Genomic DNA, 25494 nt, shown 5'->3' on the forward strand with positions numbered 1-25494 from the left:
TTAAATCATATTTTTTTGTATTTATTTACTTAATATTGACCCAAATGGGACACCGTACCTTGGGGGTGTCCGTGCTGCTGCCTGAAGGACCTGCACTTGTAAACATTCCTCTTTCAGCTCACACAGCTGTCATTAAAGAGCCCAACGAAAGACGAGTAATAAACTGTGTGTATTTATTGGGCTTACATTATTGACTGTTAACGACCACTAATGAAACGTTACATCAGTTACTGCTGTCGGTAGCGTTACCACTTACACCGTTACTTTCCGTAGTTTGCCGTTAAACCCGCCTGTAGTAAATCAAGTTTACTCCGGTTCAAATACCTCAGCCCAGCCTCCAGAGTTGATTATTGATTTTTATAATCAGTGTGGGCGGACATCAAACGGTACTTTAACTTAAAGTGTACCGTCGCCGTTAATTCCGTTAAATTCAACTTGTGCACCGACGGACCGACGAGCTGAAGATGAACCCGAGCGGAGCCCGCAGGGGGAAGACTTTCCTCTTCACATCCGAGTCTGTTGGAGAAGGACACTCCGGTACTGTACCCATCTATCCCTGTGTGTGTGTGTGTGTGTGTGGTGTTGTAGTGCACAGAGTAGTGCTATGTCTGGACATGTTCCCTGTGTGTGCGTGTGTGTGTGTGTGTGTGTGTGTGGTTGTAGTGCACAGAGTAGTGCTCTGTCTGGACATGTTCCCTGTGTGTGCGTGTGTGTGTGTGTGTGTGTGTGTGGTTGTAGTGCACAGAGTAGTGCTCTGTCTGGACATGTTCCCTGTGTGTGTGTGTGTGGTGGAAGAAGTGCTCAGAAATACTTGAAATAAAAGTAAAAGTCCCGAGTTCATCAGGGCAGAAGTATTAAAAAGTAAAACTCATTATGCAGAATGGCTCCCTTCAGACTGTGTGTCATAATCTGATAGTATTTTCTATCATTTTTATCACTAAAGAATACATAACTTAGAGTATTTTAATGTTGTAGTTCATCAATGTGGAGCTAATTTTAAATAATTTCTGTAGCTACTATTGGCAGTGGTGGATGAAGTACTCAGACAGTGTTGAAGTACTTTGTTACAAGTAAAGGTTCTGCCTTCAAAATCTTACCTTAAAGGAACAGTGTGTAGAAAATATTTTGTGGCATCTAGCGCTGAAAATTGCAGATTGCAACCAGCTGAAACCTCTCCCTTATGCAAAGCGTGAGCTCCTGGTTAGAATTCCTTCAGTGTTAGTTGTTCAGGAGGTTTTAACCAGGAGCTGAATTATCTGCGGAATTCTCCCCCTCTCCAAAACAAACAGACACGGTGGTTAAAAATAGTAAAAACACTGCATAAAGCAGATTCATGTTAAAAATCAGTGTTTTTCTGGTGCTGTTTGGCTCCTCGCAGATACACCACTAGCGCAGAGCCTGCTAATGTGTGCTCACCTTTATTTTCTGATAACTTAAGATCCAGACGTTCAGGAGGTTTTTACCAGGAGCCGAATTATCCGCAGAGGTCTCTTCCTCTCCAAAACACACAGACCCAATGATTTAAACTGGTAAAAATACTGAATAAAGCAGTTTTATGTTAAAATCAGCGTTTTTCCGGTGCTGATTGGCTCCTTGCAGACTTGCCACTAGCCCAGCAACTGCTAATGTGCGCTCACCTTTTTTCTCTGACAGACGTTCAGGAGGTTTTTACCAGGAGCTGAAATATCCACAGACGTCTCTTCCTCTCTAAAACAAACAGATCCAATTATTTAAACCAGTAAAAACACTGAATGAAGCTGTTTCACGTTAAAAATCAGCGTTTTTCCGGTGCTGTTTGGCTCCTTACAAACACGCCACTAGCCCAGCACCTTAATTCTCTGATAACTTGAGATCCAGCCGTTCAGGAGGTTTTTACCAGGAGCCAAATTATAAGAAGAGGTCTCTCCATCTCAAAAATAAACCGATCAGGTGGTTAAAAACAGTGCTGTTTGGCTCCTTGCTGATGCACCACTAGTTCAACACCTGCTAATCTATGCTCACCTTTTATCTCTGATAACTTAAAATCTAGATGTTTTTACCAGGAGCTGAATTATCCACAGATGTCTCTTCCTCTCCAAAACAAACAGATCCAATTATTTAAACCAGTAAAAACACTAAATAAAGCAGTTTCATGTTAAAATCAGTGTTTTTCCGGTGCTGTTTGGCTCCTTGCAGATGGGCCACTTGCCCAACACCTGCTAACGTGTGCTCACCTTTTTTCTCTGATTACTCTCTGATTCGTTCTTCTTCTCTCTTTGACCCTAAATAACCCTGAAAACATAAAACATGACCTCAGTGTCCTTGATGGAAGCTACGTCCCTGACAACACTGATAATATCTGTATCGTTCTTTCCTTTTAACGTCTCTGACTTTGTGTTCACAGATAAAATGTGTGATCAGATCAGTGATGCTGTGCTCGATGCGTACCTGAGTCAAGACCCGGACTCTAAAGTGGCTTGTGGTGAGTAACATGTCACATATGATGTTTATTTATCATTTTACTTTGATGAGGACTAACTGTTTATCTGGATGCACCAAACTCCTAATATTTACCTACCTACCTACCTGCCACAGGTTACAGCCTGATGATTAGAGGAGAAATGGCAGAGCATAAAGGTCCAGGTGGAAAAATAAAATCAGTCATTCAATTCAATCAATACTTGTTGGAATCTAATCTGTCCAAGGTATTTTGATAACTAATAATTAAACAGCCAATTGTCTTAGACTGCATCAGTGTTTGCTCTTTAGACCAAGGTTCAGCTCAGCGTTATCTTGATGCTCATTGGATGCCTTCAGCTCATCTGAAACATTTTGATTAATAGTAAATCCAGTCTTCTTCCACAGACATTCCCCTCATGCCCTCTTCTCTTGACTCAATTAATTTTCTAGGAATCTGCCTCAAAAAGTGCACAAGAATTGAGAGTTTTAGAAATGTACAAAATGCACTCAGTAAAATATTTTGTTCCAAGTGCCTGAGTCGTGTTTCTGTCTGTTAAAAACATCTCGTTACAGAGTGTGTGGCGAAGACGGGCATGATTCTGCTGGTTGGAGAAGTGACGTCGAAGGCCATCGTTGATCTCCAGTCAGTAGTCCGAAATACAGTCAAGAAGATTGGTTATGATGACTCGTCAAAAGGTGGGATTCTTATTCAGTGACTGAGTTTGTGTGTCATTTTCTGGGGGATGTTTAGTTAACGAGTCCCGACTTGTGCTTTGCAGGTTTTGACTATAAGACCTGTAACGTGCTGCTGGCGCTGGAGCCGCAGTGTGTGGAGATCACCGACTGTGTGTTTGAAGGCAGAGATCAGGAGGACATCGGTGCAGGAGACCAGGTCCAGTAGAACATTTCACCACCTGGATTCAGAACTGATTCATGTTGTAAAAATGGTTGTGAAAAATCATTTTGGTAAATGAACCGACAGTTTTCAGTAGAGTCAGTGACTGTTGTCATTGATTGCCCTTTGTTTTAATTGGCTACTTCATTTTTATTGAACCCTTTGAAACCTGAGCTAATTGGCTTGTTTGTTTTTTTTAAAATTAATTTAAAATATGGGAAGAAGGCGATGAGCATCAGAAAAAGAAATTACCCAAAAATTAATATTAAAAAATAAATTTAAAAAAAGAGAAAGAAAGACAGTTAAAAACAAACAAATGACCTGGAAAGAGTGCTTAGAAATTATAATAATTCTGTAACATAATTTGAAAATGTAATAATTATAAAAAATATATAATAAAAAAATACTAGAATTTATCTTTAAAATATAATAAAATAAAAAATATAAAAAATATAAGAAAAAATTATAAATATCGTTTTTCCCCAGCTTTTCCTATTTTTTTTTAAATAATTTTCTAAACCTGTCTTTTTTTTGCAATTTGAAATGTGCCAAGTAACAGCCATGTTTGTGTTGATAACGGTTAGCAAGACGAGAGATGTAGTTCAGTAAGCGGTTTCACATGACAAACCTGTGAAAAACTGTGACTCTCTTGATTTGCAGAATCATTTTTTAAATTGACAAATATCATCAGTGTAATTCATGGCACAATTCAAACAGGATCAAAAAATGATGTATTTATTTCTCCTAAATCAGGTCCCATGGGGTGCACCAGAACAGGAGGGACTTTGCCCCCCTGTTTCTAAAAACTATTTCTACAGCCTGAACTGTAATTAGCATTGTGTGTTTTTCTAAGCCTAATTAATTTATGTAAAACTTCCATGTCTACTTTTTCCCTCTTTAATTGATAGTCAGAGTCATGGCACTCAGGTCCCTTCAGGACGTTTTCTGCAGGTACTCACCAGGTGTTAGATGAGAAAATGTAAGTTTAAAATGTCATTTTAGAAATTTTTAAACAAAGTAGATGACAATTTTTTTCTGAAAAAATATGAGTAGAGTATTTTTATGTCTCAAAACATGTCTCAAAAGGTTCTTTGGGTATTATTTGAATCAGTGGAATACAGTTCATTGAGGTAACTCAGGTTGAGTCTGCACTGAAGCAACAAACACTGGAGAATACTCTCTTAAAGGGACAGAGACATTTTGACAAGGCCAGAAACATTAAAGAGGGGGTTTGTTATTTTATCCTTTATCATTTAAAATAAAGATAAGAACAAAACTTAAAGAAACAGCTTGGATGCAGGGAGTTTTGTTGAGCATATACATTGAATTGATATGAATAACTTTAAGGTACTTTAAAGGGATAGTGCACCCAAAAATGAAAATTCAGCCATTATCTACTCACCCATATGCCGAGGAAGGCTCTGGTGAAGTTTTATGGGATGGGAAGGGATGTCCTCACATCCCTTGCGGAGATCGGCAGGGGGAGCGGCTAGCACACCTAATGGCAGACGGCGCCCCAGACTAACGTCCAAGAACACAAAATTGAATCCACAAAATATCTCCAACATGCTCATCCATAGTGATCCAAGTGTGCTGCAGCCCCGACATAAAAAGTTGTTTCGAAAAACGTCATATGAATTCTGTTTTTAGCCTCACTGTAGCCTGTAGCTCTGACTGCCTCTCTGTGCTCCACGTTCACGTGTGCGCGCTCAGAGTGATCGGTGATGCACGGTCTCTGAAGAGCAGCAGTCTCGTCAGTACTGATGTCCAGATTCTCAAGTGCAGGCATCGCCAATTCCCAGTCTGAGCAGCAAAGACTTTCCTCATCCGTTGGCACTGCTTTGCATTTGAAACAATTACACCACCAGGTTTCCAGTGCTCGACTCTGGTATTCTGTGGCTGGCTGAGGCTCATGAGCTGCGGCAGCTGCTTCGTCCAGTAGCCTGAGTTCCGTCCATATACTCGGGCTCAAACAAATACGGCTCAACAAAGAAATGCTGTTCCTCCTCAATTTCAAAGTCTTCAGACATGTTGGGCTGTCCTTTGCTAAAAGACTGTAGTGCAAATTATCTTTTAGCTACTGTGGCTACCGTTGTCTCCCCCTGCGGTGCACGTGTCACGTGATGTAAACATGGGTGAGCAAAGCTCATGCTTTCGCTGGTCTCGCACAAGTGCGCACACGTGAACGCGGAGCACAGAGAAACAGTCAGAGCTACAGGCTACAGTGAGGCTAAAAACAGAGTTCATATGACATTTTTCCAAACAACTTTTTATGTCGGGGCTGCAGCACACTTGGATCACTACGGATGAGCATGTTGGAGATATTTTGTGGATTCAATTTTGTGTTCTTGGACGTTAGTCTGGGGCGCCGTCTGCCATTAGGTGTGCTAGCCGCTCCCCCCGCCGATCTCCACAAGGGATGTGAGGACTCTAAAACTTCACCAGGGCCTCCATCGGCATATGGGTGAGTAGATAATGGCTGAATTTTCATTTTTGGGTGCACTATCCCTTTAAGTGCACACTGTGAAGCTGCATTATCCAGTAAAATACAAGTATTCAGGACGTGGTGTCGGCAGATACTCAATATTAATTTGATTGGGATCGGGGTCAAAAATAGATTGAGGTGTGCCTGTTGTGCAATGTTGGGAGTCATGAAACACAAATATCATTTGTTTTGGTCATAAACCACCTTGAAATCTTTAATCTACTGGTGGCACTAGATGAAAAGTTTGAGGACCAACAAAGTGGTGGAGAGATTTTGTAATTCCTCCAGCTTAAGAAAAATTCATTTACAAAATAACATTCAAAAGCTCTTTTTTAAAATTGTATTTACTTAAGTTTAATTAATTGTAAACTTTTGCTAACGTTACTGCTCAGACTGTTTCCATCTTTATCGAGCTGCTTGTCTTCTCAGGGTTTGATGTTTGGCTACGCCTCCGATGAGACCGAGGAGTGTATGCCCTTAACCATCCTCCTGGCTCACAAGCTCAACTACAGGCTGAAGGAGCTGTCACTCAACGGAGAGTGTCCGTGGATACTGCCAGACTCCAAATCACAAGTGAGACACTTCAGAAGACAAACGAAAAGGGGGGATCACGTCGTTCTCTCCGCTCATTTCCTGTTTTATAAATAAATACACCCCCAAAAATTCTGCTGTATCTTCTCTGTGCGGTTGGTTTCTATATCTGCCCTTTTGTCTGCAGGTCACGGTGGAGTATAAAGACAACATGGGCGCCATGGAGCCTCTGCGTGTCCACACTGTGGTCATCTCAGTACAGCACAGCCCAGATATCTCCCTGCAGGAGATCAGACGCCATCTGATGGAGAAGGTGGTGAATGTCGTCATTCCCGCCCGGTACCTGGACAACAAGACCATCTACCATCTGCTGCCAAGTGGGAAATTCCTCATTGGAGGTCCACAGGTGAGTGCGGACTGAACCACAGAGGGAAGTGTAATAAAAATAAAAATATGATTAAATGTGTGGGCAAGCAGGAGCTGATGATTTTGTATCACCAGGGTGATGCAGGACTGACAGGGCGTAAAATCATAGTGGACACGTATGGAGGATGGGGTGGGCACGGAGGAGGGGCGTTCTCTGGAAAAGACTACTCCAAAGTGGATCGTTCCGGAGCGTATGCGGCACGCTGGGTCGCTAAGTCTTTGGTCAAAGCTGGACTGTGCAGGAGAGCCCTCGTTCAGGTGAGGACGTTTATGAAGCTGCACTTGTTACTCCCTTCTTGTGTAATAGCCCTTAAGCTAACACTACTGTGCATTGTTTTACTTTTATTTTCAAAAGAGGATAAAACCATTTTTGGACGTAATAGTAGAAACAAAATCTAAGGTGGAGCTGTGAACACTGCAGTCTGATTGGTCAGTTAGGGTCGGGTCAGGATCAGGATTTTCTGATGACAGATCAATAATGACTCAAAGTGTTGATATATCTGTGTTTAGATCTCGTATGCGATTGGTGTGAGCCACCCACTCTCCATCTCAGTGTTTCACTACGGCACATCGAACAGGGACGAAGACGAGCTGCTGCAGATAGTCCAAAAGAACTTTGACCTGCGACCTGGGGTCATCGTCAAGTATGTCGAGTTTTCATTAGCCCAAACGTCATTACGTGTTTTTATGTCAATATCTGACACTGTGATATCAACTTCTTTTAACAGAGAGCTGGGTTTGAAGCGGCCGATCTACCAGGCCACCGCCTGCTACGGTCACTTTGGCAGAGAGGAGTTCCCCTGGGAAAAACCAAAGTCTCTGGTGTTCTGAGTTTAACGTGGTCGATCACATTCCAGTCATGTCTGAATAATCAGTCGTTAAACAATCAAGAGCCACAGAATCCATGTATGTGAACATAAATGTCTTTGTCTGAACTGTAAAGGCAGTGGTCAGTGCCTTTGTTCAAAAATTATGATTTTTAACTCATGATTGAGATAATTTCCTGTTTGGAAACTGTAGTTTTGTTTAAAACAAAAATGATTATGCAATAAATGTGTTTTTTATTTTGGAGTATTGTGTGAGAACTGTCAGGTGCAGTCAGATTTATAACAATCATGTATTTTGGTCATTTTTAATAAATAATATTTGGTGAACAAAACATGCGTAAGACTTCCTCGAGTACTTCATTTCGTTTTAAATATTAGGTGCTTTGATTTTACTTTTAGTTACTAAAAGTGGCAACTCAAGAAAATGTACATAGTTACTTTTCACCTCTGCTACTTTATACTTTTACTCCATGACATGTACTTGACACCTTTATTTACTGAGCAGAATCAGATTATTAACATGAAATTTAAGCCACCCAGCAGTATATAAAGTAATAAAAATGAGCCCCACTTTTACCAGCTGTATCATTAAGTGATAATTACGTTCATGCATCGATAACTATAATCAAAGAATATATATTATTCTGAAATAGGCCACTCTGCATAATTATATTTGGTACTTTAACTATATTTTGATGCTAATACATATGAACTTTTATTTTAGTAAGATTTTGAGTGCAGGACTTTTACCAGTGACAGTATTTCTTCACTGTGGTGCTGCAACTTTTACGTTAGTAAAAGATCTGAGTTCTTACTCCACCATTGATAATATATATGTGACAAATATTTACTTTATTAAGGTGAGTTTTTTTTTTTTAATTTATTTTGCCTTATTTTATTTACTTTGTTACATTTTACTTTGTTTTGTTTTATGTTTAGTTTTATTTTATTTTGCTTTATTTTACTTTACTTTTTTGTATTATGTTTTATTTTGCTTCATTTTATTTTACTTTTTTAATGGTATTTAATTTTATTTTGCTTTATTTAATTTGACTTTTATAATGGTATTTTATTTTATTTTGCTTTGTTTTATTTTACTTTTTAAATGTTATTTAATTTGATTTTATTTTGCTTTATTTTATTTTACTTTTTTTTAATGTATTTAATTTTATTTTTGCTTTATTTTATTTTACTTTTTTAAATGGTATTTAATTTTATTTTGCTTTATTTAATTTGACTTTTATAGTGGTATTTAATTTTATTTTATTTTGCTTTGTTTTATTTTACTTTTTAAATGTTATTTAATTTGATTTTATTTTGCTTTATTTTATTTTACTTTTTTTAATGTATTTAATTTTATTTTTGCTTTATTTTATTTTACTTTTTAAATGGTATTTAATTTTATTTTTGCTTTATTTTATTTTACTTTTTAAATGTTTGATTTTATTTTGCTTTATTTTATTTTACTTTTTTAATGTATTTAATTTTATTTTTGCTTTATTTTATTTTACTTTTTTTAATGGTATTTAATTTTATTTATTTTTACTTTTTAAAATGGTATTTAATTTGATTCTATTTTGCTTTATTTTATTTAACTTTTTTAATAGTATTTAATTTTATTTTGCTTTATTTTATCTTTGTTTTATATTATTTTATTATGCTTTATTTTTCTTTACTTTGTTTTGTCGTATGTCTTTTTGATTTAAATTTATTTTATTTTGCTTTATTTTATTTTATTTTATTTTATTTTATTTTATGTTACTTTACTTTGATTTATTTTATTTTTGTTTAATTTTATGCTGTTTTCGCATTTTGTTTTTATGTTGTATTTTATTTGATTTTGCTTTATTTTACTTTGTTTTGTTTCATATGTTTTTTTTTGGTTTTCTTGTTTTGCTTTAGTTTTCACTCCTGTTTTCACCCCTGACAGAGCCCTGTGCTAACGTCACCTGCCACTGGATGGAGTCACAGTTACAGGTTACACAACATTTTTACAGGAGGTGGAAAAACATGGTGGAGTCGATGGAAAGTTGAGCTGCTGTCACTTTATGTCAAACTTTACATCCTAACAGGAAGGAAACAACCTTTTAATCTCAGAGTAACTTTGACTGTAAAGAGTCACAGAACTGTAACACACTGTACAGTGTGTGTGTGTTTCACAGCTGAGGACAGGGAGGATAAACAAAGGAGGAGCTGTGCACCAATCACAGAGGCTGAGACAGACGTGCAGTGACGTTACAGTGGTTGTGATTGGCTGAAGCAGCTGCAGAGTGCAGACATACACACAGGGGGACAGCCTGGTGTGTGTGTGCTGCTGTACTTCCCTGTGCAAACTTCACGACTCTTTAAATGAGCCTGTGACCGACAGGGTCGCTGCTAAAATGCTGCCACACGTCATGTGTCTGGATTATTGCTCTGCTGTGTCACACTGAGCTGGGTCCGTCTCAAACAACCTGCTTTTTTAAGGACCCAGGCAGCAGAGGAACACACGGGGTGTGTCTGGACATTTTCAAAAGAATTAAACTTTTTATGCTGCTTTTATTTTGCTCTTTGAAGTGAAAGGAAAGTTTGAGCTGAGGAGGAACCAGAGCGGCACCATGCCGGGGAATGGAGGAGTGTACGCGGTGAAGAGGAGGAAGAAGCCTGTCCAGAAAAGGTCAGATTTTATATTTAAAACATGTTTTAGTGTCAACTCAGGCTATGAAACAGGCCTGAGCTCTGTGCACCGCTGGAGGGGTTAATACGGGTCATTACCAGCGGATCAATCAGTCATCAGCACCGTCATAATTAATGAGTAATTGTTATTAGTAGAGATGCTGCCAAGCTACTTACACTCACCTCGTGTCTCCACCTGGAGCCACACAGGTTGTTGTTTTAGTTTACTTCAGTGATTTATGATTTCCGGGACAGAGTAAGGGGGGTGGGCAGGTAGGTAGTCCACCTGCAGCAAGTGTCACGCGAAGGTGATGACGTCAAGGCCAGATAAGGTGAGACGGGCAGGTGATGGTGGGAGAAATATTTGTACTTACTGAAACTTGGTGCATGTAGAAATACAAGTAAATACAAGTTTAAGTACTGCATTCAAAATTGCATCAATCAAACAAATTTTATTTATATAGCACACACACACACATAAACTGATGTACGTTATCATAAGTAGGGAAACACCAGAGGCAAGATAAAAACCTTTATAAAAAAAAAAAAAGTAAATAATTAAGTAACGAAATAGAAGAATATGCAAGCTAAAAAAAAACCTAAAAAATATTAGTAAAAATAAATAAATAAATACAAAAAAACCATAAATACAAAATTTCAAAAAATCAAAGTCAACATTTCAATGTGGGCCCTGTGTCGTTAGTAAATGAGCTGAAACTGGGCCCAATATGGGATCGTCCATGAGTTCCGTAATCGCCCCCATATCAGTTGCTCACACAGGTGGGTTAACCCAAGTGGGCCCTACATGGGTTATGCTACAGCCACCTGGGTACCAAGTGGGTATGGCCCCAAAGTGGGCATCTTATCTTGGGTAAAACCACCCGTGGGGCCATTATGGATACCTTGGACAATCCCATACAGGGCCTTTTTTCAGCTCATTTACTACTCACATGGGCCCCACATATAAATGTTGTTTAAAGTAATAAAAGTAAAAGTCCTTTTGATGCAGAATGGCCGATATCAGAATGATATATGTTACTGGATTATAAATATTTATGTTCATTATTCGAGCTCGTAAAGCTGGAGCTGATTTCAGTTACTTTATATTCTGACGGGTAGGTTACTCTGCAACAGGGATACTAAACTTGCTTTGCCCAGGGGCCACTTTTGCAAGACAACAGGTGGCTAGGGGCCAGTTGTAGAAGCATGGCACAGGTCAGGTTTACACAGAGGTGTTTCTAGGATTTGAGGACATTAAGGGGCTTAGCCTGGACGTCTGTCAGGGGTCAGGGGGGTCATCCCCCGGCACTCTTAGTAAACAAGCTCTTTGTTGATGCTTTTTATTGCCCAGGCTCCTTATTTATATTAATAAAAAATCCCATCTTGAATCAACTTATTGTCATGGTGAGTTAGAAAATGGTTGGGGGGCCACATGGCACTGTGTCTGGCCTTCAGGCGGCTAGTTGAGTATCACTGCTCTACAATAATAAAGCATAGCTTATCAGTTTATTCATATTTTGTACTAATGATATGATTCTGCAGAGCTGTGATATCGTACTGTGACAAGGGATGCACAATAATATCGGCACGTCATTGGTATCGGCCGATATCAGCTTTAAAATGAACTATCGGGATCAGTCAACATGCTGATAACATCCCCATGTCATCGGTGTCGGTCAATATTGGATTTAAAACGAACTACAAGAATCAGTCAACATTCTGAAATATCGGCTTTAAAATTAACTATCACAATCAATCAACATGCTAATAATATTGGCATGCCATTGGTATGGTCCGATGATGTCAACACACTGACAATACTGGCACATCAGCCAATATCGGCTTTAAAATGAAATATCAGAATTGCCCAACATGTTAATAGTATTGGCAGGTCATCGGTGTTGCCGATATTGGCTTAAAATGAAATATTGGAATCAGTCAACGTGCTGATAATATTGGTACATCATCTGTATCAGCCAATATTGGCTTTTAAATAATTGGATTCAGGGGAAAAGAGTGGATATATCAATAGCAGCATGAGTTATTGGCTAAATAAGTTGTTATATATAAACATATCCGGTAGCAGCAGAAAAAAAAATTTCCAATATTGTGAATCTTTATTTGTGACTTAAGTATCATGATAATATCGTATCAAGGGGCCCCTGATGATTCCCACCTGTACCAGACAGGGTGTACTGTACCTTTAAATTAAATTAAAAGTTAAAGCTGTGTTTGTGCAGTTTTCCAGACATGCAGGTATGCGGGTTTCATACTGAAAGTTTTCCATAACTGAACAAATGCCAGTGTAAGGCTGTGTTTTGCAAAGTATTATACAAACACATCGTCAGGATTGGAGGCAGAACTGTGTGTAATTCCTGGGATTATTACTGAATGAAGTAGCGTCGGGACTCCTGGTGTAATTAGAACAATTGAACTTTAAGTGTAGTTCAGATGTTTCATCCACGACTCTGAAAACAAATTTGACAGATCAGACGATGACACTAAAAAAAGACTCCGCAGATTCATCTGTGCCCACATCTTCACGTCTTTACACCAACGTCCTTTTGTGCCAAATTACCGTCTAAGATACATGAGCTGCCTGTTGCTTGTGTCCAACTTTTGTTTACCACAATGAGGACGGTGATCACAGGCCAAACCTCTGACTCGACAGCTGCGACAGAGTTCCCAACAGAGTCTGTTTTATCTATAATCATTACATTTCTTCAGTTGTCCCTTTATTTCTTTCTCCACTCTGAGTCCTGATGTTTTCCCCCTGACGTTTTACTCTCTCTGTGCTCCTTGTGATTTATCTCCTCATTCCTGCCTGCTTTGTTGTCTCTCCTCTTCCCTCCATCTCTGTCCTCAGATCTGTGTTTAGTCAGGGAGGAATGGCTCACAAGGCCGCTGCATGCCCCGACATGTTGGAGAGGAATTACATTGTGGTAATTTGTAGTAATAAAGGCGCAGGCCAAGTGAAAGATTAACAGATGCATGCCGTCTCAAACTCATGATGTAACTCTACATTCAGCAGCAGTGGGCCCGTCATTATCTCAACAACTGTTTGATGGGCTGCTGTGAAATTTTGTACAGACCTTCATGTTCCCCGGAGGATGAATCCTGCTAAATTTGGTGTTCCTCTGACTTTTACTTTAGTGTCACCATCAGGGCAAATCTTTGATTTGTCAGACTTTGGTTTAAGATGGTCACGAGGCACTTGATAAGGGTTGGGGAAAGATAATGGCGCATTATATCTCACAGGAGTTTTTGCAAATCTCTGGATACCGTCTAGAGATGACCATTTAGGACCAAGCTATTGCCATCAGCCTCAGTTGTACTTTGTGTTTGTGGTGGACACTGTCTTCTGTTGAGTAAATAACTTTTCAAATTTGCAGCTGAAGTTTTGAATCCATATGCAAATACTTTCGGAGTAGTTGATCACTAATGTCATTTTTGACAATAAAGTTTATTGTTCAACGGTAAAATAATTTTTTAAATTTTTTTTTTAATTTTATATACTTTATTAATCCCCAAGAGGAAATTCAGTAACACTAAGTGGAGAGATGTCAGAGTGGGCTGCCCATGACAGGCGCTCCAAGCGGTTGGGGGGTTCGGTGCCTTGCTCAGGGGCACCTCGGCAGTGCCCAGGAGGTGAACTGGCACCTCTCCAGCTACCAGTCCACGCTCCATATTTTGGTCCGGACGGGGACTTGAACAGGTGACCCTCCGGTTCCTAGCCCAAGTCCCTATGAACTGAGCTACTGCCGATAAAATATCCTGCCTCCAGTATGTTTGTCACAAGTATTTGAGGGATAATTGCTTATATATAACTGTATAATCGACCAATATTTCAATATCAGAATTATTATACTCCCCAATATTAGTATCGGCATCGGCCTAAAAAAAGTCCAGTATCAGTTGGGCTCTGTCCACTACAAGTAAGAGTCATGCTTGCAAAATACAACTCAGGAAAAAAGGTAAAAATAATGTAAGCTAAATGTACCATGTACCAATAATATATTTAATGTTTTTAGTCTAAAAAGTAACTAAAGCTTTCAGTCAAATGTAGTGCAAGTAGAAGTATTAAAAGGCATAAAATATATATATATATATGTATTTATACATAAATACTTAAATAATGTTCAAGTATTTCAATATTTTTCCTAAGTGTAGTACTTCAGAAAATGTACCTAGCTACTGTACTTTCCTACACACGTTAGCATGCTAAACGTTAGCAAACGTTAGCATGCTAAACTAGAGTGATGAACAGTAGACTTGCGTAGCATCTTTGTGTTAGCATTTAGCTCAGCCTCACAGAGCTGCTAGCATGGTTCTCAGCCCTACTTGTAGTTTTACAGTAAAAGTTGGCTCTAGCTTGACTTACAGATTATAAGACAGGTTCTTTTTAAAGATGAAGAGAAAATATAACTGATTGAGCTCCATTTTCTATTGTATGGCCTATTTTCTAGCCACAGTGCTGTGTAGCTTAGCACCACAGCTAACCTACTAACCTGCTAGCTATTATGCAGCGAGAGCTCTTCTCCCGCAGGTTTCAATAAATCACACAAGGGCTGTTACTAATGATTGTTTTGGTTGTTGAGGTACTTGCAGATTATTTTTAATTCATTGATTAAACTATAAACATTTAAAAAACTGTGAAAAGTGCTCCAGATGCCTTGATTTGTCCAACAAACACATTCAAACCCCCCAAAATTTAAATTATTTTAATCTTAGACTGAAGAAAACAGCAAATTACTGCAAATGAGATCCTGGAACCATTAAATATTTTGTATTTGTGCTCCAAAAACAACAAGAACAGATTGACTAATTGATTCATTGACTAATCATTTCAGCTGTACTTGTTTAAACTGTACTTTTTTAATAAAACATCACATTTAATAAACTCTTACTGTGTTTTGTATATGAAAATCTTGATCTATAAAGTAACTCAACCTGTATGATAGTAAATGGCACTATATTTTCCTCTCAAGTGTGGTGGATTACAAGATGGTAGGAAAAGTAACGACACAAGTGAAGTACAAGTACCTAAATATGTAAATAAAGTTAAGCAGCACCACAGCTTCCTACTAATTTCCATCTAACTTCGTGGACGTTATTTCAATAATGAAGTCTCAGTAAATCTAATATTTGCAGGTGTTTCTCCCAAACACAGAATGAGTGAGCGTGCTAACTACTGAAACTCTGAGGGTTTTCCAGTCTTGTAATAACACAAGTATGAGACACACTTACAGCCTCTTGAAGCGTCGTTTGATGTGGTCCACATTTTATTTGGGCAGCAGCCCACATCGTCTCTTAGAAATTCAAACACTGGAATTTTTTACCAGAGGTATTGTTTTTCATGACAGAAACAGTCAGTGTGTCAGTATCTCCTACATCTACGCACACTCAGATGTGAAGCTTCTAGGATATGAAAAATGTACCTTTTTACCAAAAACTCCCACACTTTGATTCGAGATGGAAATTCCAGCTGTGTGTTGTCGATCATCAAGCAGAGCAAACATGTTTTAGCAAGCAGGCATCACTCAACAGCTCTTTGTCCCTGTGTGTTGTTTCAGTGTCAAGCCTCCGCCTGTGAAGATCAATCCGTCCAAACGCCACCGTGACCGTCTGAATGGAGAGCTGGACCGACTCACCGAGCTGCTGCCGTTCTCTGAGGAGGTCAGAGGTCGCCTGGACAAGCTGTCCGTGCTCCGGCTCAGTGTGGGATACCTCAAGGTTAAGAGCTACTTCCATGGTCAGTGACCTCATGGTGTCATGGTAGTTGTGGTGACCAGTGTTCATGTACTCAAGTATTGTATTGTACTCATGCTTCTTTCTCCTTCTGCTCCACGACATTTATCTGACAGCTTTAATTACATTACAAATTAATATTTGTGCATGCAAAATGTGAAAATGTACAAGAACATCTATCGACAGGAAATTAAACACCCAATAATTTAATATAGTTTTCATTTTTCATGCAGAAACATTTCATAGGTCCAGCTTCACATATATAAAAAATGCTGCTTCTCCTTTATTTTATTTTTACCTTTATTTAACCAGTAAGTCCCATTGAGATTGAAAATCTCTTTTATAAGAGAGACCTGGCCGAGGTAGCAGCCAATCAGAACACATTAAAATGCAATAAATGCAACATATAATACAAAAATCCACAATAAAACAACAACAGCTTTTCCATCATAGTGGAATGCACCAGTGAATGCACCATTGGCCTTGGCTGGAGGAGGTCTGAACTAGAGTCTGATTTAATTGGTCCTCATGGACTCACCGTAGCAATATTTTCACTCAGCACTACAACCAACTACAACAGTAAAATCCTGCTTTTACATTAATGCATTAGTCATATTAACCTAATTATATAATATATAATAATAAACCAGTCACAGGGGACATTTGTCAGCATTGAGTACTTAAACTTTCAGTTATTTAAAATACATTTTCCTCATTGGGTGGTACAGTGGTGCAGTGGTTAGCATTGTTGCCTCACAGCAAGGGGATTCCTGGTTTGAACCCAGGGTGGGGGTGCTCTTCTGTGTGGAGTTTGCATGTTCTCTCTGTATCAGTGTGGGTTTTCTCCTGGTTCGAACCCCCCACCCTGGATTCGAACCAGGAACCCCCTTGCTGTGAGGTAACAATGCTAACCGCTGCAACACTGTGCCGCTCAGTCTCTGCAAGTTAGCCTCGCGTCACCAGGCTCTTCACGTAAGGAGAAGAGCCTGGTTTCTATTCACTCTGAATTTTGTCTGGATTCTGGTTCCGGTCTAGAGAGCGGATGCGGAATTCACCAAATTCACCAAAGTAAAAGTGTTCACCAAAGTAAAACTTTAAATTCTGGCGCACCATCGATTTGGGGTGATGAGGGGTGTAAGAAAATCGATTAACTTAATGGCTTGGGGCTTTTCTTGTAAATTATATTCTTTAAATTAAAAAGTTTCAACACATTTTTATTAGCTTGGTGCTTTTATTTTGACGGAAACGCGCATCCATCGAATTCCGGATCCTGTCTCACTCGCCCTGGTTCCGGTTCCTTACCAAAACGGCCACTAACGGCCCCAGACTACTGCAAGTACTCTACAAGTCAGACCAGTAACGTTAGCTAGCAAGACTTGCAGTGTGCATGCCAACCACAGAGTGAATACAATAATGGACCTAGCCACTGTGACCTGACTCCTGTTCTGAAGCCTCGGGTTTATTATAGTAACATTTTCAATGCAGGACTCTTACTTGTGGTGAAATATTTTTACAGTGTGGCGTGGCAGTTTTATCTATAAAGCACATTTTATACAAGACGATAAGTTCAAGGTGCTGTACAGAGAGGTTAAGACAACAGAATTAAAATAAAGAAGAAGTATAAACAGTAAAAGAAGGAGCCCAAACATTTAAAACTGTAATAATAATATAATGATAATAAGTCCTCTGGTTTTAAAAACATTTGGTTCAAAGAGAATAAAAAGGTTTTCACTTTGGCTCGTGTAGTATTTGCACTTTTACCCACGTAAAGGATCTGAGTACGTCCTTCACCACTGGAAGTGACTAAGTGTAATAAGGTCATATGAAACTGGTGTGTGAAATATTGAAAGTGAGAGACAGTCTGTGTGGGATCGATGTGTCGGGTGTGCAAATATGCAGCTGCGGACATTTTTGTGGCTGAGCTGTGAGCGTTCGCGGTGTCAGAGAGGGAACCTGACACTGTGAATAATGAATAGTGGCCCTGCTGGGAGGGAAACAGGAGAGTGTGCTGCAGGGCAGATGGGAGTCTATGCAAAGGAACATGAGACAGGCAGGCAGGGAACAGTAGGTCCTTATTCTGACGCTGATCAAACACACACACACACAGGCAAAGGTGGTGGTGAGCGGCCTGAAACCGTCCTGGTACATTGTGCTGGTGTCAAAATGTGGCACTGAGGTGACGGAACTGATTAAAGTAAGCTTAATCACATGTGTGTCCTAAAGCGCAGTTCCTCTCTCTTTGTTCTGGCTCTAGGTGAAGATATTTTTGTTGGAAGGAGTCTGGTGATATTCTGTGTTTTTGTTATTATCAAATCCCGTGGAAATCCCAAAACCAGCAAGTATTGTGTTTTTATCAGAGCCTGATACATCTTCTTCCTCTGTGCCGCAGCGCTCCATTGTTGTTCAAAGACTCACACATCAGTGAGCCACCCTGTTGCACTGGGTGACATGTTCCTTCGTTACCATGAACACACACACTGTAGATTATTCTGACTCAGTCCCACATACACCGTCCTGCTGCCACAGATACTCACGAAAGCACCAAATGTGGATTAATCCACTGCAGAAAATAGTCCCAGACAAATGCACGATTTCTTCCTGTTGGAGAAAAATCACAGTGAGCAGCTGATTCAGGAAACTACAGAGACTTTTTTTTTTTTTAAAAAAGAAACTATATTAGGATTATTTTCATTGATGATTAATCTGTTGTTTATTTTCTCGATTAATCAATTTGTTCTTTGGTCTATAAAAAGTCAAAAACTGGAAAAAACAAACAAACAAAAAGCTGAACAGTGTTTACCAAAGCCTAAAATGACGTCCTCAAATATTGTGTTTGTCCACAATGCAAAGATGTTAAGTTTACGGCCACAAAGGAGTAAAGAAACTAGAAAATATTCACATTTAAGATGCTGGGATCAGAGAATTTTTACTTTTGTTTCTTAATAAAAAAAAGTATTTAAACCGGTTTATTGATTATCAAATTAGTTGGTGATTAAATGAATAGTTGACAACAACTTGATTGATTGATTGTTGCAGCTTCAAACTACGTATTGTTTAAGGCTGAGAGCCACAGAAAGGAAGTCATAACGTATGAAGAGACGGATTAACACATTATGGTTTCTTTTTATAGGATTTGTTGACAGTAAGAAAAATATAAAATAACACCAGACTTTTCCTTGTAAGTTTTGCCATACTGCATGAGCTCAGCTGGTTATTTTTTATTTACATTTTTAAACATTCTCTGTGAGTTTTGAAGGAGCACTCCAACAATTTAATACTGCACTTTAGTGAAGTTAGTACACTCAAAAAAGACGGATCGAAAGAGCAGTCAAAAACGAATCAGCAGTTGCAGATATATCCCTAATATTCAGAACATAGTAGGATTGCAACGGAGTGAGATTTTCACGGCCTCAGAAAATATCTTGGTTTCACAGTATCACAGTGTTACAGAATTTATATTATTATCAGTCAGAGTGACCCTAAAGCAATGAAACGGACGGTTTATTTTTGGTTGAACAAATGTTTTATTACTATAATTGAAACTATGTGTGAAAAGTCTCCTCTTTGAGATTCTTTGTCCAGTTGCATTTTCTTTCTCAATATCATAGATAAGCACGGTACACGGTGTGATAACCGTCAACTTTTATAACACAGTATACCTTGAAATTGGTATATCGCTGCAACTGCAGTCTCAAGTATGGCTGAAACTCCAAAAACACTAGATCCTACATATCCCATGATACAGCTCAATTGCATCTTACATTAGACCCTCGCTGCCTGCTAATCACACACATCTTTCAACCTGCACGCACCAAGTTTGTAACTTTCTGTTATAAATTTATAGTGCCCTGTTTAAACAACCCATAATGCATGGTGCAAGTGCATTTAGGGCACGTCCAACTCCACTTTGTGGTTAAACGGTGCATAATCTGGGCGCTCTGCAGCTCTGCTCTGATCTCTGCTATGTTCTCATTTTACAATATATCAGGAAACTCGTGCCATTCTCACTACAGACTGGGTTTTTGTTGGTCAATGGCACAGTTGCTTTCTGCTGCCTCAAAATGGCAGTACGCCAACAATGCACATGACCACACCTCATTTCAAGACCTACATGCCCATAGGCGCAACTGCGTTGGTCTGAAAGCGCTGTGAGCTGCTTTGCGTCGGGTGTAAGACAGGGCCATAGTCTGCCAGCCCAAACGTACTCATTTTCTCAGGCCTCATAAATCGCCTCCAGAGCCACAGCAGTAGCACTGAGTAGTTCTCTGTAAACTGACCTTTATGTGTAAAAAAAAGTAGAGTTATTCTTAAAATATTCCTGTGCTTTCAGTCAAAGCAAGCCACGATGCTTCCACCAGCTGTCGTCTAAAATGGACCCAAACGTGGGCTCAGTTTGAACAAAATTGCACAGTAACCAGTGCCATCATGGCCACAGATTCTATACCAGAGGAACAGCAGAGTCCAGCAGGCCTCCCCTCTCTGTTTGTGCCTCGTTTCGCCCTGCTATCAGCCAGCTGATCACTGACGTTGATGGAGCAGAGGGGGGGCGCAGAGGGAGGAAGAGGAGGGCCAGAAGCTCTGAAGCACAGTGGCACGACATGAGGGCTTCTTGACAAGGCAGTGCAGATGGAGAGTGTTTGTGAATGGAGACGTTTGAGCGGCGAACACACTGCAGCGTCACACTGTGCTCCACCATTATATAACCACCCATACCAGACAGAAGCTGTTCTAGATATCAGAATCAGAATCAGAATCAGAAATACTTTATTGATCCCCGAGGGGAAATTATTTATGTTACAGGTGCTCCTTGCAAGACAGGAAAGATACATGAAAATATAAGAAATTTAAACAATAGTATTAACAAATATATAGTTAAATAAACAGGAATTATTAACAAACATAAACATAAATTATATATGTGTATATATATATATATATATATATATTGTAAACAAAATTTACACAAACAGAATATATACAGTCAGGGTGAACGGGGTTATTGCACAAGTTAAATTAAGTTATTGCAGTGTGTGAAAGTCTCAGGGCCACTCAGAGGGAGGAGTTGTACAGTTTGATGGCCACAGGCAGGAATGATTTCCTGTGGCGCTCAGTGGTACATCTTGGTGGTATGAGTCTCCCACTGAAAGTACTCTTGTGCCTGACCAGCACATGGTGGAGTGGGTGTGAGACATTGTCCAAGACAGTTCGTAGCTTAGACAGCATCCTCCTCTCTGACACCACCATCAGAGAGTCACACTCCGTTCCCACAACGTCACTGGCCTTGCGGATCAGTTTCTTAAGTCTGTTGGCATCCGCCACCCTCAGCCTGCTGCCCCAGCACACAACAGCATAGAGGATAGCACTGGCCACCACAGACTCATAGAAAATCCTCAGCATAGTCCGGCAGATGTTGAAGGACCTCAGTCGCCTCAGAAAATAGAGACGGCTCTGGCCCTTCCTGTAGAGAGCGTTACTGTTCTTAACCCAGTCCAGTTTACTGTCAGTGTGTACCCCCAGGTACTTATAGTCCTCTACAATGTCCACACTGACCCCTTGGATGGAAACAGGGGTCACCGATGTCTTGGTCCTCCTCAGATCCACAGCCAGTTCCTTTGTCTTTGCCACGTTGAGCTGCAGATGGTTCTGCTCACACCATGTGACAAAGTTATCCACAACAGCCCTGTACTCATCCTCATCACCCTTGGTGATACATCCAACTATAGCAGAGTCATCAGAAAACTTCTGAAGATGGCAGGTCTCAGTGCAATAGCTGAAGTCCGTGGTGTAGAGGGTGAAGAGGAAGGGAGAGAGGACAGTCCCCTGCGGGGCCCCGGTATTGCTGACCACTCTGTCTGACACACAGCGTTGCAAGCGCACATACTGTGGTCTGCCAGTCAAGTAGTCTACAATCCAGGACACCAGGGGGGGCATCCACCTGCATTGCTGTCAGCTTGTCACCCAGTAGAGCTGGACGGATGGTGTTGAATGCACTAGAGAAGTCAAAAAACATGACCCTCACAGTGCTCGCCGGCTTATCCAAATGGGCGTAGACGCGGTTGAGCAGGTAGATGATGGCGTCCTCAACTCCAAGTCGGGGCTGATAGGCGAACTGGAGGGGGTCCAAAAGTGGCTTGACCATGGGCCGGAGCTGCTCCAAGACGAGTCTCTCCAGGGTCTTCATGATGTGGGAGGTCAATGCCACGGGTCTGTAGTCCTTGGAGCCACTGGGACGTGACGTCTTTGGCACAGGAACAAGGCAGGATGTCTTCCACAGCAAGGGGACCCTCTGGAGACTCAGGCTCATGTTGAAGACATGCTGAAGTACTCCACATAGCTGGGGGGCACAGGCTTTGAGCACCCTGGGGCTGACACCATCAGGGCCTGCAGCCTTATTTGAGTGGAGTCTCATCAGCTGTCTTCTCACATGGTCAGCAGTGAAGCACATTGTGGAGGTGACGACACGTGGGGGAGGGGTGTAGTCCTCATGATGGAGAGAGCAGTCAGTCTGACCACGGGGGGATGAGGTGTGAGGAGGAGGAGGAGGAGGGGGGGTCAAGCAGGAGGGTGTTGAGGTGTGAGAGGGAGGAGTGGGGGAGGAGGGCAGAGTGGGAGATGGTTGACCAAGACAGACAGCAGAAGAGTCAGGGGGGGTGGGCAGGGCCAGCAGTGTCAAATCTGTTAAAAAACAGATTCAGTTCATTGGCCCTGTCCATGCTGCCTTCAACTCCTCTGTGGTTGTTGGTCCTGAAGCCAGTGACGGTCCTCATTCCACTCCAGACCTCTCTCACGTTGTTCTGCTGGAGTTTCCTCTCCAGCTTCCTCCTGTACCTCTCCTTAGCCTCCCTGATCTTCATCTTCAGCTCCCCCTGTATTGTTCTCACCTCCTCCCTGTTACCAGCTCTGAAGGCCCTCTTCTTTGCATTGAGGATGGCTTTGATGTCCTTTGTTACCCACGGTTTGTTATTTGGATAACAATGGACAGTCCTGGCTGGGACAGTGGAGTCCACACAGAAACTGATGTAGTCTGTGATGCATTCTGTGAGCCCGTCGATGTCCTCCCCATGTGGCTCACAGAGTGCCTGCCAATCTGTCACCCCAAAACAGCCCTGCAGTGTCTCATAAGTCTCCTCCGACCATCTCCTCACTGTCCTCATGGTCGCAGGCTGGCTCTTGACTAGTGGTACATAGCAGGGGTTGAGGTGCACCAGGCTGTGGTCTGACCTACCCAGAGGGGGGAGGGGGGAGCAGCTGTATGCGTCTTTGGCGTTTGCATACAGCAAGTCCAGTATCCTCTCCTCTCTGGTAGGACAGCTCACATACTGTGTGAATGTGGGCAATGTTGTTGCCATGGTGACATGGTTGAAGTCACCCGAGATAGCTATGAAGGCACTCGGGTGTTTAGTCTGCAGGCGGGCTATGGCGGAGTGAATGACATCACATGCCGACGTCGGGTTGGCAGAGGGGGGGATGTAAACAGTTACAATAATGGCATGTGAAAACTCCCTGGGCAAATAATACGGCCTGAGTCCAACAGCGAACAGTTCAATGTCCAGGCAACAGATACGTTCCTTAATGGAAATATGGTCAGGACTGCACCAGCGGTTATTTACTAGAACAGCAAGCCCCCCTCCTTTGCGCTTACCGCTCTCGGTGCAGTCCCGGTCGGCCCGAACAGTCTGAAAGCCGCTGATGGAGACGTTGGTGTCGGGAATGTCCTGGTGAAGCCATGTCTCAGTGAAGCACATAAGACTACATTCCCGGTACTCCTTCTGACTTTTGGAGATTGTTATGGAGATTGTTTTAGTTACAAACATTCAGCTTACACCAAGGTTACCAAAAAAGTGAGGGGAATCAAAACAGAAAGAGCTGAGAGGTGAGGTACGAAGAGATGAGGCCAATCAGATGGAGGTTGTATCTTCATCAGCACGCTCTGTCCCGTGCCGTTATCTCCTCCTCAACTTTGATGTTCTGCAGCCCGACAGCGCACACCAGCTGTCATCAAGCGCAGCTGTGCCTTGTTTTTAATGTCACCCAGCAACACATTATCACTACGACCTCGTCACATATCGACGTTTGGTAATGTCCAGATACAACACGCAAGGTACCCTGGGTGTGTTGGTTGTTGATGTTATGGGACATCGTGTCAAGTTCTGCCTGTTACATGCATTGTCTATTTTCAATATACACTTCTGTTTTCACAGGAAATTTACAGTTTACATACAGTCTCTTTCAAAATAAATGCACCATGCCAGTACAACAATGGGAATTGAAACTTTTATTTCCTTCAACAGCTAACACATGCATAGGTTTAGGCAACTAACGCACTTGGTTTGGTGTTGGAAAAAAGAACAGGGTTTGGCTTTATCATTTTACAGGACATGAACACTGCTCTCCCTGGTGAAAGTTGGTGTTTGTTGGACCCATCCACCACCCTTCCTGCCTGCCCTACTCGGACTTTCGCTGCCTTAACTTAACCTGCGTTTCCCCCTGATGCCGCCGAACGCTGTTAAACTATAACGGCAACCGGCCGCGTATCATGCCGACGTTAAAGGAAGGCTTCATTCGTTGGTGTCTGACACTGCAAGTCTTTACATATAATTATCAAGTCCCCAGGAACAGTGCTGAACTTTGAAACCGATGTGACGTAGTGGCGGAACATTGAGTTACAACTTCTGGGTCTGTCACGTGATGCCATCGAGCCCAAAAAGACTTTTTCTCATAGACACACATCGTGAAAGAGACGTCACCAAATCAGTGGATACATTTTTTTAGCATTACAACCCCTGTAAATTTACTGCTGTCATTGTCGGCATTTGATCCATTCGATCTGATAGTATTTGCAAAGTTTAGAGCTGCATGATTAACTCATTTTATCACCATTCAAGTTAGCGCAGTGCTAAACCGGAAATTAGCCACTCGGCTGGCAGAAGTCTCTTTCGTGCTTGCTCTCTTAGGTTCATGATGCAGGTGATCTGGGTAATTTCACACCTTGGAATTGAGCTTTCTTGGCTTTATGAGCCACTGAGCAACTTTCACAGGATGAACAGGAACCCACCTCCAACACTCTTTTTTCTTTATATACATCCATGATATTTATATTCAGTGTAAACTGTAGTTTATTGATCTTCACACCTCCTCCTAACACAGCGAGCAAGGGAACTCTGGCAGATGGTGTCAGAGTTGTCTGGATATACACAGGGTTCCCACGGTCATGGACAACCTGGAAAAGTCATGGAATTAGTCAAAATTAGCACGGCCAATACATTTTCTTTAGCTGTTGACTGATGTAGCTTTAACGTGTTGATGTGTGACTGCATTTTGTTTACCATCACGTACATATTGTCAGCTAGCTGAAATGTGTGAATAGAGTTTGAATCTGATATGTTTGAAAACATCGGGCAAGTGGGGCAGGACAAATAAATTCTTTATTATGGGTACCTGGGGAAGTTATGGAAAAGTTTGGAAATGTTGTCCATGAAAAAATGTGT

The 25494-nt window shown here is 41.0% G+C and overlaps 2 protein-coding genes across 2 annotated transcripts in view; both read left to right on the plus strand.

The window, feature by feature from the left end:
- The first annotated feature begins 314 nt into the window (after positions 1-314).
- On the plus strand, positions 315-7939 carry mat2al (methionine adenosyltransferase II, alpha-like). The gene is made up of 9 exons (XM_033646239.2): positions 315-537; positions 2384-2461; positions 3013-3135; positions 3219-3331; positions 6249-6392; positions 6538-6756; positions 6852-7034; positions 7287-7420; positions 7505-7939. Exons 1-9 carry the CDS (start codon positions 465-467, stop codon positions 7605-7607), a joined length of 1170 nt encoding a protein of 389 aa, XP_033502130.1. The 5' UTR covers positions 315-464; the 3' UTR covers positions 7608-7939.
- Positions 7940-9965: 2026 nt separating this feature from the next.
- The window catches only part of LOC117269565 (uncharacterized), a 40710-nt gene continuing 25181 nt past the window's right edge, over positions 9966-25494 (plus strand). The window contains exons 1-2 of the mRNA XM_033646667.2: positions 9966-10259; positions 15832-16010. Coding sequence (XP_033502558.2) covers positions 10201-10259; positions 15832-16010 — 238 coding nt within the window. The 5' untranslated portion in view covers positions 9966-10200. The remainder of the gene's footprint in view (positions 10260-15831; positions 16011-25494) is intronic.

The sequence above is a fragment of the Epinephelus lanceolatus genome, chromosome 19 (genome assembly GCF_041903045.1).
Source record: "Epinephelus lanceolatus isolate andai-2023 chromosome 19, ASM4190304v1, whole genome shotgun sequence".
Taxonomy (NCBI): Eukaryota; Metazoa; Chordata; class Actinopteri; order Perciformes; family Serranidae; genus Epinephelus; species Epinephelus lanceolatus.

Excerpts from the sequence above, each read along its gene's own strand:
- mat2al (XM_033646239.2), top strand. The coding sequence starts at position 465 with ATGAACCCGAGCGGAGCCCGCAGGGGGAAGACTTTCCTCTTCACATCC. Across the intron at positions 538-2,383 it reads TGTTGGAGAAGGACACTCCG|ATAAAATGTGTGATCAGATC; the intron begins GTACTGTACCCA and ends TTGTGTTCACAG. Across the intron at positions 3,332-6,248 it reads ACATCGGTGCAGGAGACCAG|GGTTTGATGTTTGGCTACGC; the intron begins GTCCAGTAGAAC and ends TTGTCTTCTCAG.